The sequence below is a fragment of the Balaenoptera borealis genome, assembly GCF_965194805.1.
Source record: "Balaenoptera borealis genome assembly, chromosome: 6".
Taxonomy (NCBI): domain Eukaryota; kingdom Metazoa; phylum Chordata; class Mammalia; order Artiodactyla; family Balaenopteridae; genus Balaenoptera; species Balaenoptera borealis.
In genome coordinates, this window is record NC_138863.1 from 9744978 (window position 1) to 9760484 (window position 15507).

Sequence of the window (15507 nt, forward strand, 5' to 3'; positions counted from 1 at the left end):
TGAGGCAGGGGAGAGGGAGGGTGGCATATCTGAGGAACAAAAAGAAGTTCTGCAGAGCTGTGACACAGAATGTGATGGAAGGACGATAAAGGCTGGAGACATCGTAGGAGCCAGCTGCGGTGGGCCTTTCAACACCATGATAAAGTGATTGGGCGTCACCTGAGAGTAACTTCAGGCATAGTCTTAGCCCGGGAAGGGCAGAACTTTAACATTTGGGAGGGATTACTGTGGCTGAAGTGAGAAGAAGGGACCAGAGGAGTTCAAGAATCAGAGAAACCTGTTAGGAATCTCTGGTAATTTAGGTGAACTGCATGGTGGAATGAATTAGAGTGTACCATGGAGACAGAGGGACATGGACAGATCGGCTGTAAGAGGAGGAGGAGCGGGGCCAGGCAGAGCAAGCCAGCTCTCAGAAGGTGCAGGCACCTTCCTTATGGGGGTGCTCTTGGGTAGCGAGCAGCTTTGAGAGGGGAGGCTAAGACATGAGCACGAGAAGCCCATGGAGGAGTCAGAGGGAATTGTGAAGTTGTCAAAGGAACAATGAACCTGAGCATGGGGGAGAGAACTGGGCTGGAAAGGTCAGTTCAGGGGGTTTCTACTTATAGGTCTTAATTTCAGCCACAGGCATGTGTGAGACCCCCCAGGAAAGAACATGGAGGGGAAGAGAAGAGGGGCCAGGACAGAATGAGGAACGTCAGCTTCTAAGAATCACTGAGGAAATAGAGTCTGCCAAAGGGACATTTATTCATTTTTGATTTTTTGCTTTTTGCTATTTTTTATCTGCCGCAGAGAACATTTCATACATGTGTTTTTTATGCATTTGTTCATCTAGTTCTGTGGGACAAGCTTCTAGAACTAGAACTAGAACTACTTGTTTAAAGGGCTTACAAAGTTGTATTTAACTTTTACAAACCCGGAAACCTTGTGGTCCAGGTGCAGAGATGAGACTCAGTTGAAGAAATACCAATCAATTAGAAAACACCCGAACAATGCTTATCTTTTATTTGCAGTCTTTGAGAATTCTAAAAGAATCCAATTATATCTAACTCGTAAATACGCTTGTGAAAGCTTTTCTTGTTCTACCCCATTTCCTCAGACCACAGCTGTTCCTCTGTGTCTGTCTTTCATTCCCCTTACTCTTATCATACATTTTGTTTTTTAATTATTATTATATGTTTATTAGGAGGATTGGCTAGGTTAGGTGATAGCCTTTTGTTTTCCATACAAGATAATTTTTAGAGCATCTCTGTATCCATTAAAAATCTTGATTTTAAAGTAACAAACAATCCAATTCAAATAGGCTAGTGAAAAAAAAAGAGGGCATTGGCTCATGTAACAAATATGCAGGATGAACTCAAGCATGACTTGATCCAGGGGCTCAATATCATCAAGCCTGAGTTTTTATCTCTCCAACAATCTTATCTCTCCTTTCCTGTGTTGGATCCACTGTCAGAATGGCTGGAGCAGAGTTTGTCTTCTCCCAATAAGTCAAAAGCCGTGAGGCTGACTTGGATTGTTTTGAATTGAGACATTTGCCCACCCCTGAACCAATGCGGCCATGGTATGGAATACTTTGGCTAGCCAGGCTTTAGACACAAGGTCACCCTTGGAGCTGGCATTTGGGGTCCATTTCATCCGAAGTATAAGGACTGAGGAAAGAGGCGTGTTGGTTTAAGAAAAGAGGAAAACTGGTGCACAGTTGTCAAGTGATAATGGAATTTGGGGGGTTAAAAGTAGTAAATAAATACTGTAGCAGTAGAGTGCTATCATACCACATGCAAAGATTAAATCTGTCTTGGTTGGGAGAAAAAGATAGTTATGAAACTTCGTAATAGTGTATGCATTTCCCTCCTCAGGACCAAATAGAAAGAAACACTGTGGCTACCAGCAGGGAAAAAAACTGTGTAAAGGAAAGGTGGATCCTCCTTAAAAAATCCTGAAGGCAGGCCACAGCTCAGGCCGATTAAGTTAGTATCTCCAGAGGTGGGAACCAGGCACTGAATTTTTAAAAACTCTCCAGGTGGTTTCAGTGCAGCCAGGGTTGAGAGCCACTTGCTTGAAGAGCAAAGTTACAGAGTTCCCTCAGGGATTAATTACTCAGAGCAGCCCAAGAAAGTTTCTGTAAAGCCTTCTTTGCCAACAGAAGCCTTGACATCCACAAGAAAGGGGATAATGGCCCTATGCCTGGTACGGCCTCGACATTGGCAAACCTAGCAACAGGGCCTAGCACCCCTTTGATCTTCTTTGTGTGGAAGTGGAAACCAGACGTTTCTACACATCAGCCCATTTAAAATTCATGAAAATGAGTGTTATTTTTTAAAAAAGCAGATGAAGAAACTGAGGCTAAAAATTCATTAAGTCCTTGGAGAGGGACAGACTTGTGTTGAATTTCACTTCTGTCAATTACCAGATGGCTTTGGTCAAGTTACTTAACCCTTCTGGGTCTCAGTTTCATACTATGTAAAACATAATGCCTGTCTCATGGACTTGCTGGGTAGTATATGGTAGGTATTCAGGACCTGTGTCTCCCTTGCACGTCCCATTTCTTAGTTCCTATCTTTTTATTTTATTTTATTTTTCTCCAGACTTAGAATTTCCGTGAGTTGAGACATCAAGATCCTTCTTTTGTGTGGAAGGCAATCCTCTGACTCTCTTACAGGGAAATTTTCCTGTTTTTCATGTCAGAGAGAATGGTTACATCATTTGCCCAAGATTCCCAGCCTCTTGGGTTCTTCTAGGTTCCAGTTCTGTCTGGACTCCTTGGAAGCTTCCTGGCTTCTCTTTCTGGTTCATTCTTGTCTCCTGCAGTCTGTTCTCCACACAGTAGCCAAAGTGATCCTTCTCAAATGGAAAGCCCATGTTTTCACTCCCTGTCTCTCAAACCTTGGTGATCTGCCATCAAAAATGTGGTCCAGGGCCCACATGTCCCTGGTTGCCTCTCCAGCATCATTTCTTGCTACTCTTTGCTGGTGGCTTTTTATTCTTAAAACACACCAATTACTTGAGAATTGTCCTGCAAGGGGCGCCATTCACCTCTGGACACAACTTGCTCCTTGGGCATTTGCACCTGCTGGAACCCTTCCTCCCAGCTTGAATATGGCTCATGCCCTCTGGTCATTTAGGTCTCCCTAACTACACTATTTAAGATGACCCCCATTATTCTCTGCCCCTTACCTGCTTCAGTAGCATGTAGCACTAACTAATGATATCTATTTACTTATCTTTCTATTTGTTTTTCTCACCAGAATATAAGGTCTTGAGCAGTGCCTGGTACATGGTTGGTCTCAATTAGTACAGGTTAGATAAATCAATGCCCAAAGGAAATCGCAGAACCTTCTGACTAAACCTCTAAATTTCCATTGTTAATAGCCAATTATTTTTGCTCATATAATTCATCTACTTTAAATAATTTTCATCTCTTCCGCCTTCTCTCTATTTAGGCTGAACTGGGGAAAAGTTGATTTAACATTCCTCTGACTATTTCCTAGTTATTTTTCATTTTCCTGTCTTAGATCTAAATTTGTCTTTCTGTTCTCCTAAAGAGAAAGTCCTTCAAGTGGTTTTTACTCTCTCAAATGGCTTTTCTTAAAAATTAAAAGTCACATTTTATATGTAATCGCCTTGGGCCTTTTACGTCTGATGTTTTTGTAATTGCTTTTCCTAGATATTCCCCCCTTTCCTCTTTATCTTACATAACTGTCTGCTTTCTTAGAACCAGAACAAATGTGGTTCCAATTAAGTTTTCCATAAACATCAGCCAAAACCTCTTCTCTGATTCTAATATCATTCCTCATCCTTCTCTGCCCAGCCAAATCTTGAGCTTTTCTTTGAAGCCCAGCACAAAACCCAACTCTCCCATGAGGTTTTCCTGGCCTGCCCCACCCCGGTAATAAGCCATCTTTCTTTAGAATCACTGCCACTCTAGAGCCTGCGCTGCACACACTGATCTCATGTTGACAGCCTGGGCCGGTCCCTCCAACCTCACACCACACTGGAATCGTTCAGTAAAATGTTTGCAGAAAGAAAAAAAAAGGCCTCAAGTTGTTCCTTCATCATCCGAAATGTGCCCTTCTGGGCTCTTCAGTTAGAGAATAAGTTTTTTGAGAGTCAAAGCTCTTCTTTATCTTTGCTTCCCTTTGCAGCTCATCAAGCCCCTTAGATGAACTACATTGTCTACCTTCATCTTGATTCAGTGATTATTCATTTATACCTCTGTCATTAAAACAACAATTGACCAATCATCTTTTTCATATTTCCTCATTGTAACTCCCCAAACCTAAAACGTATTTATCAATCCCGTCTTACTCATTACCCTAGTGTGTAATAAATCTGTTAGAGTGTGTCCTCTGTCACTCATCCATTCATTTGTCCGTCTATTGCATAAATATTTACAGAGTGGCCGCTATGCTGGGTGCTGGGGCTCGAGGTTGAGAGGAACCAGCATGGCTCCTCCTCCAGGAAGTCCGTGGTCATGTGGGCTGGGAGACAGACGATAGGACATCCACAACTATGTCACTGCAAATTCAGGGAAGTGCTGTGAAGGTAGTGAGCAGGACACTGTGATACAGAATAAGAAAGGGGTGCCTAGAATGGGGTGATCAGAGAAGTCCTGTCTGTCTTAACATCGAAGCCGAGAAGCAAGAGGAGCCAGTTGTAAAGCAGGTAGGAGCAGCAATGTCCAGGCCATGTTGCAAGGCTCTGCATGGGGAGTAGCTTGTCTTTTGGGGAACCGAATGGAGGCCAGTGGGCTGGCTCCTAGACAGAGAGGGGCCAGAGTGGTCAGCTGAGTCCTAGCCCGCAGGACTTGATGCTCATGGGAGGGAGGTCAAATTTTATTCTAAGAGCAATTGGAAGCCTTGATAATATTTACATTTTAAGTAAATTATGCTCATTGCTATTTGGAGAATTTGTCATAGGGGTAAGATAGAACAGGGAATCTCATCACAGGAAACTATTATGATAGGCGAGGAGAGAAATAATTGTAACTTTGGCAGTGCAGATGGAACAAAATGTTCAGGTTCATGGAAGGAATGCTTTATTCCATAGATCCCTTATTAATATTGCAGAAACTTCTGACATCTCAATAGCTTTCTACATAGAGTGACTTTATTGTCTTGTAATTTAAAATCTTCTGGAAATGTTTTCTTTTGGTCTTAAATATCTGATTTCCATAGCATGTATATTTCAAGGGTGTTGATTTTTTCTTTACATAATAAATGTTGAGCAGGCATATTCATATAAATATTGGCTCAAATACAAAATTCGAAGCAACAGTCAACTAGCTAAATCATAGTTTTTTCATTAGCCCCTCATTGCTTAGATTTCTTTTGGAGTTCTGTTTTATTTTCCATTTTAATCCTTAAATCTTTCATCCTTTTCTAAACTTTCTTCTTGTTGCAATGGGTTGTTTTAAGTCTCTTTGAAGTTGCTTCCTTGTGTTTGAAATAGAGGTTTTCTCTGGAGCTACTGTGTTTTCCTTCCAACATTTCCTGATGTCCATCATGTGAGGTTCGTATGGTTTGAAATAAACTATTCCAAACAAGAAATATCACCATCTTCATCATTCTCTCTGCACCTTTTGGTTAACGTTATCTAATAGTTTTTCATTTTCTATTCTTCAAGTAGGATTGTAAATCCAGATATACTAGTCCATTAGCATCCAGTAACTTACTAATCCTTTAGCTCAGAGACATTACTATTATTATTTGTATTACTTATATTACAATATTCCACAAAGCTGTATTTCACGTGTTCTCCTATATAGAGTTCTTCATGTTTTGGAGTTTGAATGTACCCAGGAACATAGCTGATCCCAAGAATGTTAAATTTTGTTTTCCACCCCTCTTGCCTTTGCTACCATAACTAATTTGGTTTGCATATTCTGCAAGAGGAATTTTCAGAAATATTTACCTTAAGAGATTATTGAAAGACAGACCAAAGTTCTTAAAGAGTTATGCTAATAAAAAGAGAAACTTTACCAAAGGCTATCTAAAATAATTGCTTTTAGACTTGTAACATTATTCAGGAACAAGAAAATGCAGAAAAGTTCCTACTATTGGAGATGGAGTTTAAAGCTGTTTATATGTAATGTGTGTCTGTGTGTATGTGTTGAGAGAGAGAGGATGGAGGGAGAGGCAGAGGAGAAAATAGAGTGAATGAGAATCTTGGTTCATTTTTAGAATGTTTCTTGGAAAGATGAAATATGTTCTGGCTGAATCTCAGCTATAGATGATCCAAGGCCATTTCTACCGTGTGGTGTAAAACATCTTTCTACCAGCACTCTCAGAACTGCCCTGCACCCTGAAAATTCAGTGCAGAGCTGCATTTTATACCAGTCTTTGCCGTAGCCTTGGGTCATCAACTTCCCTATTTTTATACAGAGAAATCAGATTCATATACCACTATATCTGAGTTTGGGATTACTTGCAAAGGTGCTTATATTTATATATCTAGATATTGAATATACAACGTTTCTTATCTGGGCTGCAGTTTAATTTTTGAAACTACATTCACTCAATATTCAAGCTTTCTGTGATCAGTATCATGTTTACAAGCTAGTTTTCAAAATTTCAAAAAATTACACGTTAATGCCCCTGTAACGTGCACTGTAGCAAGAACCATAAACTAGCCAACATCTGGCCTTGATCAACACATTGGAAGGTCATGCTTGCATTGGTTGGCATCATGGCTCTAAATTTGATATTTGGATGATTTTTTTTTATATTTGGATGATTTTAAAGATGACTTTTGATTTTATAAGGAATTGGTAAGTAAGGTGGTATGCAATATGTTTACTCCTTAGGATTCAAGTTTTATCCTTGTATTTTAAAAATATCTTCCATGTGATATTGGAAATACTGAGAACTAGTCAGGTTCAGGACATTTCAAATGCATTGAGTTCAAAATTCATCACTGCTAAGTAATTTCTGTTTTCTAAAGCTGCCTTAAATTTAAGAATTCAGGACACCAATGGCTCTATTCTGGCCCTAATTTCTTATGCTAGCATAGCACCTTCAACTTTTCAAGTGCTTTTATGCAAACTCTTATGCAAGGAAGCCTAACGTGGGGCTTAAGAGCACAGATGTGGTTTCAGATAGCTCTTACTTTGAAATTGCTTTTCCCACTTACTGAATGTCCCTGGGGGACTAGTTCCCTAATATAAAGTCTCTAAGCCTTCTTCTGTAAAAGTGGATAATAGTAGACCCCAATTGATGCAGTGGTTGTGATAAATAAAAGATAGATACCAATTGCTTCACGTAGTGTCTGGTATATAACAAGAATTCAACATTTACTATTACTGTTATCACCACAATTCCTCTCTTTCTCTCTGCTAGCACAACTATAACCACTTGATATATACAGCTATTCCGTAATCTCTATTCTTAACAAATGAGGAAGCTAAGACATACAAGAGCTAGTTACTTGATTGTGCTGATATGGTTTATCAATCAGAATTTGATTTATTGAATTGCAAACAGTAGACACCCCAGTAATCATGATTTGATTACTATAGCTTTATACTAAATTTTGAAGTCAGCTAGTGTAAATTCTCCAAATTTGTCCTATTTTTTTTTTCTATATTGTTCTGGGTGTTCTAGGTCCCTTGCATGTTGAAATAAATTATAGAGTCACCTTGTTAATTTGTACAAAAAAAAGCCAGCTGAGATTTTGATCGGTATTGCAGTGAATCAATTTGCATCTTAATAATATTGAGCCTTCTGATTCATGAATATGGTATAGCTCTTCATTTATTGGGTGTTTTTAATTTCTCTAAGCAATGTTTTGTAGTTTTCAGTGTAGAGGACTTACATAGCTATTGTTAAATTTATTCCTAAGTATTTTATGCTTTTTAATAATATGGTAAGTGCTGTTTAAATTTTTTAAAATTTATGGTCATTTATTACTAGAGAGTAGAAATATAATTTATTTTTTGTATATTGACTTTGTATCCTGGTATTTTGCTAAGTTTACTACAGCCCGGATATCAAGTATTACAGCAAAGAGTAACGGTCTGGAGCTTGGATTTGGGAGTCAGACTGCCTGGGTTCAAATCCTATTTCTGCCATTTACTAGCTGTGTAACCTTGGTCAAGTTGCTTGATCTGTCTCTGTGTCTGTTTCTCCATCTGAAAAGGAAATGATAGTACTTAGCTCATAGAACTGATGCCAGGACTAAATGAGTTAATATAGTGGAAACTCTTGGAACAGTACCTGGTATGTACAGGTGTTAGCCATTAATAAACACAGTTTCAACAGACTGTCCTTTTGAGCCTGTACAGAAAGGCTGTCACGGATGCTTCTGCTCGTCCCCTCCTCCCTCAGCTGTTTGCTCTAGGACCCCACCTCCATGCATCAGCCTCACCAGATGGCCCAATAACTGTGTGTGTGTTTAGAGAAAGGTATGTGAGCACCTCTGATTCCAGGACACTCACTCTTAGATGTACTCAGGACTCCACCATGAAGGATTCATGCAAATGTGAAATTGATTGTGTTCCAGAGATTGGCTGACAGGCCAGCTTCCTTCCAGTTTCCTTAACCACAAACTCTGGACACAGGCAACTTGGAATTTCCCCAGAAGCACTGGTCAAAGGAAGGAGAATCCAACATTTATTGAGTTCCACATACAGTTCTATTTGATCCTACACATCAGGAATCATCCCCATATTTTAGATAAGGAAGTTAAAGCACAAAATGATAAGTACCTTGCTCAAGGTCATACACTAGTAAGAAGATTCAAGCTTTGGTTTCCTGGCTCTGAATTCTTTGGGTTATGAAAGTTTGTTCTTTTCTCTCTTAGGAAGGTCATTTAAGAGGTGGCTGAAGAAGATGTGAGTCACTTAGAAAACAATGTTATATGAGTAAGAGGGTAACAATTGCTTAGGTGATAGAAGGAAATAGAGAATTTGCTGATCAAAGCAACAGTGTCTTGGTCAGCTCAAACTTCCATAACAAAATACTACTGACTGGGTGGCTTGAACAACAGACATTTATTTGTCACAGTTATGGAAGCTGGGAAGTCTGAGATAAGGATGCCAGCATGGTCAGGTTCTAGTGAGGGCTCTCTTCCTCTCTTGCAGATGGCTGCCTTCTTGCTGTGTCTTTAGTGGCAGAAAGAGGAAGCTCTGGTGTGTCTTCTTCTTACAAGGTCACTAATTCCATCATGGGGGTTCCACCCTCATCTAATCCTAATTACCCCCCAAAGACCCCACCTCCTAATGCCATCACATTTTGGGGTAGGACTTCAACATATTAATTTTGAGGGGACACAAACATTTAGTCCATAACAAATAGTATTTTGAAAATTGGCTCAGCATTTAATCTGTGAATCCCTTTTTTAATGTTCATTAATAATCTTGTGAGCTAGGAAAATTATCCCATAATCACCCTATATCACATGCATCTCCATAAAGTGTATTGAGATACACCTTGAATTCATTTTTGCTTTGTCATCATCCTTTATAACAGAATGGCATTTTATATTACATTATATATTTTTAGACTGGATAATATGTCAGAGGTGTCTTCTCTCTTCAGTATATACTGAGATATATTAGGATTCTCTGAAAATATAAATATTATTTGCATCTCATCTTGTTTTTCTATTTTCTTGAAATGGTAAGAAAAGGGAAATTTTAATAGTAATAAAATGCAGGATTCCTGATTCAACAGCAGTGAACCTTTTAGATATTCAACAAGGATTTATTGATTCCTTATTTAGTTAAAGTTTCTTCTAGTACATAATCAATTCCTCTTTCAAGTCTTTTACATAAAGCAAAGCAAAACAAAAGTTTCCTTCTGGCCTACATTACTATTTAGTTGTAATGCTGTGTCTCCTATTACATTGTATCAGTTAGCTTTTGCTGCATAACAAACCACCTCAAAACTTTGTGGTTAAAACAACAATCATTTGTTTAGCTCATGATTGTTGTGGGTTGGCAATTTGGGCTGTATTTCAGCCAGTCACAGGCCAGATTGCTTGGTGGCTATCTGGTCTTGGGTGGCCTCACTGGGCTGGCTTGCTTTGATTCATGAGGTCTCTTGTCTTCTAGCGGGCTAGCTTGGGCCAACTCACCTGGCTTCTAGGCAGAGTTCGGTGACATTTTTGACAACTCCCTTTTTGATGTTCTCTTTTCCATTGTTTTCAGTGACACCTTCCTCTCCTGGTTTTCCTCCTATCTTTCTTAAAACGTATCCATCCATCTGTCCATCCATTTGTCTATCCATCCACCTGTCCATCTGTCTGTCTGTTCCTCCCCTGGGAATCATAAGCCTCCCCTGGGAATCTCCTCCTGTATTTTCCATTGAAATTGGTAACAACACCACCAACATTGTTTCCTAATCTGGAAAACCTGGGAATCACACTGTAATTATTGCTCCTTCTTATTAAACAGTGACTATTTGCCAGTCACTGTACCAAATGTTTGCCATAGATTTTTACATTTAAGCTTCATAAAAGCCATATGTTGTAGGCATTACTACCTCTACTCCATGAAACAGATGAGGGTGATTGAGTACTTGCCCACGGTCCCACAGTTTAGTGTGCAGAGATGGTTTTTGAACCCAGTTCCTTTTGGCTCCAAAGCCCGTGCTTAACATTAAGTCACACTGAGAAACCACATAAACAGGGCCCTCAGATATGTTTTATTTACCAGAGAAATGAATTATCAACATTTTAAAATAGTAAGGGTTCAAACAAGAATCTGGATTTCAGATATTTCTTAAAAATTTAGAAGATCTGTTAACTGGCCTCACATTCAGATGGCGGCAGTTGGTTGCAGGGGGTGGTGGCCACCCCCTTTGGAAGGTCATGAATTTTCCAGTTTGCCACAGTCCCTGCCACTCCCTACTGCCTTACAGTTGGCCCGCTTCTTTCATCAACATGGTCTGCTGGACGCCTGCTGGCATTTGAGTTTTTGACTCCTGTTACATTGTGTCCCTAGGCCCTGCCCTCTCTTCAGTTCTTCCACCATCCAGTTGGTCCCTGAACTAACAATGTTATGTTACTTGTAAAATAATTGTCCAATCTGCCTCACATTCTTTATCCCTATTGCTACAAATTGGTCCTTATGACCTCTCACTTCAGTTACTCTAGTAAACACCTGGTTTCCTCCTTCCAGTCTCAGACTCCACTAATACACTCTCCATGTTGCTTGCAATTAAGCATATCAAAAACATGCAAATAGTTGATGTCCAGTGACCTTAAAATGAAGTGCAGTCTCCTTAGTGTGGCATGTAAGATGTTCATGATCTGGCCTCTGACCAGTGCCCTCATTTATGCTTGCCTTCCATCTCCTCTTGGCTTTATTGAAATATTGGCTCTCCCCAGAGTCATGATCCTTCACATCTCCTCATCTTTTTATCCACCATTCTTTCAACTTGGAGTATTCTATGTGGATCATATTAATATTTGTAACCGAGTATATCAACGTGAATGTAGAGTGATTAGTTTCCTAAAATTCATTTTTCCTTTATTTTGACTTGATTGGTAAGTCTCTTATTTCTTCTTTCACCAATATCCAAGCAGAATAGAAACACAAGTCCTGGTTATGTTTACACATCATAACATTTTCTTAATTGGGCGTTACTGACTTCTCTTCTGTGCAGTATAGTGGAGAATTAAGAGCTTGGGCCTTGTATCCTAGCTCTGCCACCCACTAGCTAAGTACACTTGAACAGGATACCTCACATTTCTCTGTCATCATCATCTCATCTGTAAAATGGGACTACTAATAGTTCTTGTATCATGCAATTACCCCAGGGCTAAATGAAATAATGCATGTGAAGGCTTAGAACCGTCTGGTGCATCTCAGCCCCTAGTGGATGTCAGCTGTTGCTTTTATTATTACCATTGTTCTTTGATTCAGTCATTCATTCATTCATTCAGCATTGGACCAGGGAACTGTTCTAGGAATTTTGATATATGTCATTTTAGAACCCACAACAACTTTATGAAGAAAATAATTTCAGCCCTGTTTTTGGGGTGAGGTAGTAGAAGATGAGAGAGGTCAGGACTTGCTTTGGTTATTCAGTTTGTCATAGGGTGAAATGTGTTTAAGTATGTTCTTTTCATTCAAAGTAAGTTGGAATACATCTCATGAAGGATGGAGTTACATACCACTCTTGGCTGCAAAGGGACTCTTTGGAGAATTCAAGTGTTATTAAAACTGATTGTGTGGTACATTTTTAGTATGATATTTAAAATGTCAAAGCTACAGAGAAGTTTATAAGATGTTGAATAACATTGGATTTTTAAAAAAATTTTCTGTTTCTGTACAGAAAAATATCAAGTTGATTATGCCAATTTATGAGTGATGCTTTAGATAAAGTCTGGGAACTATTTTTTTGTTTGTTTTATATATTCACTGTGTCCTGAACAACAAAAATTACCAATATTGCTGAGAGTTCTGTGTGAAGATGGTTAATATAAATTTAAATCTAGATAAGAAAAGCTAAGTAGAATATTGGAATAAGAACTGTATATGAGTAAAATTATTTAAATTTGTTTCTAAAACTTGAATAGTCTTCATTTAATTTTCAAACTGCCCTTAAGATATTAAAAGAATAGGTTTTACCAAAGTATCGTTAAAGACTTACTTGGACACACAGACCTATAGATTCACGTATATATGTCTGTATAATTAAAAAAAATTTTAAATTGAAGTATAGTTGATTTACAATGTTGTGTTAGTTTCTGTTGTACAGCAAAATGATTTAGTTATATATATATTTCAGATTCTTTTCTATCATAGTTCATTATAAGATATTTAATATGGTTCCCTGTGCTATACAGTAAGAGTATGTATGATTTTTTAAATTGAGGAATACTGAAACGCATACACAAAACAAAATAAAAATCAGCTGCACAAGAAGTACATTTAAAATGTTTAAAAATTAAACCCTTATTGAGGTACCATTTACATATCATAAATTTCATGCATTTTAAGAGTACAATTCAGTGCTTTTTAGTAAATATACAGAGTTGTGCAGCCATCACCACAATTCACAATCCAATATTAGGACATTACGTCAACCCTAGCAGACCCTTCATGCCCATTTTTGGTCAATTTCTCTTTTCCACAGCAGCCCCAGGCATCTACTTATCTATTCTCTATATCTATAGATTTACTTTTTCTGGACATTCCTTATAAATGGAATTATACAATATATGGTCTTTTGTATTTGGCTTCTTTCACTTAGCATATGTTTTTTAGGTTCATCCATGTTGGAGCACATGTCAGAACTTAATTCCTTTTTGTTGCCAAATAGTATTGCATTGCATGACTACACCACAGTTCGTTTTTCATTACAATAACCACATTTTTGAAAAGCATGTATTCAAGAAACTGCTAACAGTGAGTGCTTCTAGAGAAGGAAGTGAGGGACAAAGGGAGAAAGATGGGAGAAAGATTTTGTCATTGTTTAATAGTTTGTATGGGTTTTAGTTTTTAAATTCAGGATTATATCTTTATCTATTAAAACAAAATAAGGAATAAATTCCCCCAGCATTGTGTATTAAATAAGAGGTGAAATCCCTCCACTGACCCCAATCCCACCTTCCTGAATCACCATTAATTTATTTTTGGCATCTTTCTAGTCTATACATACACACGTGCACATGTACACATATAAATATATGTATGTCCCTGTCCATCTGTACATCTCAGCAATCATATGTTTTGTATTTCAACCAAAATGGAAGCACAGGGCTTCATAATTTAACCCCCGGTTACCAAAGCTAAGTAAACCCACCTTGTTGGGTTGTGCATTAATCAATTCACAATGGAGAAGAGTTAAGAACAGCAGCCCCAGTTTCTTGGTTATTAAGTGTAATGCGGTTTAATTTTTTTACCCCTCCCCGCTTCTGCATCTTCCCGCAGGCTACCTGGGCTCTGCCTGTGAGGAGAAGGTGGACCCATGCGCCTCGGGGCCCTGCCAGAACAACGGGACCTGCTACGCCGACGGGCTGCACTTCGGCTGCAGCTGCAGCGCGGGCTTCACGGGCCCAGCCTGCGTGCAGCTCGTGGACTTCTGTGCGCTCAGCCCCTGCGCCCATGGCACATGCCGCAGCGTGGGCACCAGCTATAAATGCCTCTGTGACCCAGGTGGGTACGATGCATGGACCAGAAGTCCTTTCTTTCCCCAGTCTCAAAGCCTTTTAACTTTTGCATCTGAGCACAGGTTGGGCCGCTGTTTGGGTTTACTTGTCCATCTAAGTGAACCCCACTCATGTATGACACCCTTTCTTTTTAGACTTCTCCTAGGCAGGCTTTGAAAAACACCCTTTACCCTTTTCACGAGCATTTCACAGTCATTGTAGAAAAAGAAGAAAATACAAGTAAGCAAAACGAAGAAAATTAAAAACAGGCTTAATCTTATAACAGCTTAATTATTTTGGACAATTGACTATAGGTCACTCCAGAGCTTTTACTGTATTACATGTCTTTTATTACTAGGTTCTGAGGTTAACGGAACGTTTTTCATTTTAATGTGCATGCAAAGCAGAATGCAGTCCATTCAGAATTTTATCATCTTTTAAAATTCTTACTCGAGGCACAGTCCGTGTTAGAGGACCTGTGACTTCCTGTGTAAATGTTCAAAAGTTCCGTCATTTACTTTCCAAATGTTCTTCTGTATTGGTATCGCTGATTGTTTACTGTGAAAGTTTTGACGCTCAGAAGTCAGAGCGGTTACTCGTTAAAGTCTGTGTCTGCATAGCCTCCTGGCGTGGTCTGCGAAAACGCACACGGGGCAGCTCCCCCTTTCCTCTGGTTTCTATGCTGCCCGCGTCTGCATCCTTGCAGGATCTGGCCCTTTAGAATGTTTCTCAGCACAATGATCCCCCCTGGCCCCCTGTCTCTGGCGCATCAGTATGGCTGGCCAGTCCCCTGGTTTGCTTAACTCCTGGTTCTGCCCAGGCAGTGCCCTCCACCTGGGGTTCCAGCTCCCCTGTCACCCCATCTCACCTGCAAACTTCCCCTTCTGGGGCTGAATCAGCTTTCCTTCCTCTGAGTTCCCACAATCAGCCACAGTATCCCTTTCCTGGTCTTTAAAACATTATATTAATTATTCTTGTGTGTGTGTCTCTCTCCCTGTTGAGGGGTAGGAGGAAGTGTGTTTTATTAGTAACTTCTGTATAACAATAAGCTACCATTTAGTGAGCTTAATCTTTCTAGGTTCTGAGCTGAGTGCCTCACATCTCTGGTCCTTTTAGTGCCCTTCTGCCAGGGGGATATTGTTGAGCCGCATCTCCCCGAGGTATGAAATGCCTCATTCCTGCTTCAGTCACGTGCTGGTGGCCACACACCCACTCAGGGGCTGAGTCCAGATTCCAACCCAGGTGCCCTGGTTCCACTGTCCTGTGCCTGGTCTGGAACTCTCAAGGGGCACATCTCATACTCATGAGTCACCTAAAGGGGTGAGTGGGAAAAGCAACGAAGCATTTATTTGAAGGGTATTGAAAAGCCTCTTTCATGTAGACGTTTTAATTCTCTGGTTTTCTAAACAATCA

General features: G+C 39.6%; 1 protein-coding gene across 1 annotated transcript in view; it reads left to right on the forward strand.

Moving 5' to 3' along the window:
* DNER (delta/notch like EGF repeat containing) overlaps nt 1-15507 on the forward strand; it is a 327914-nt gene that overhangs the window by 239353 nt on the left and 73054 nt on the right. Inside the window, exon 8 of the mRNA XM_082396186.1 lies at nt 13877-14101. Coding sequence (XP_082252312.1) covers nt 13877-14101 — 225 coding nt within the window. The remainder of the gene's footprint in view (nt 1-13876; nt 14102-15507) is intronic.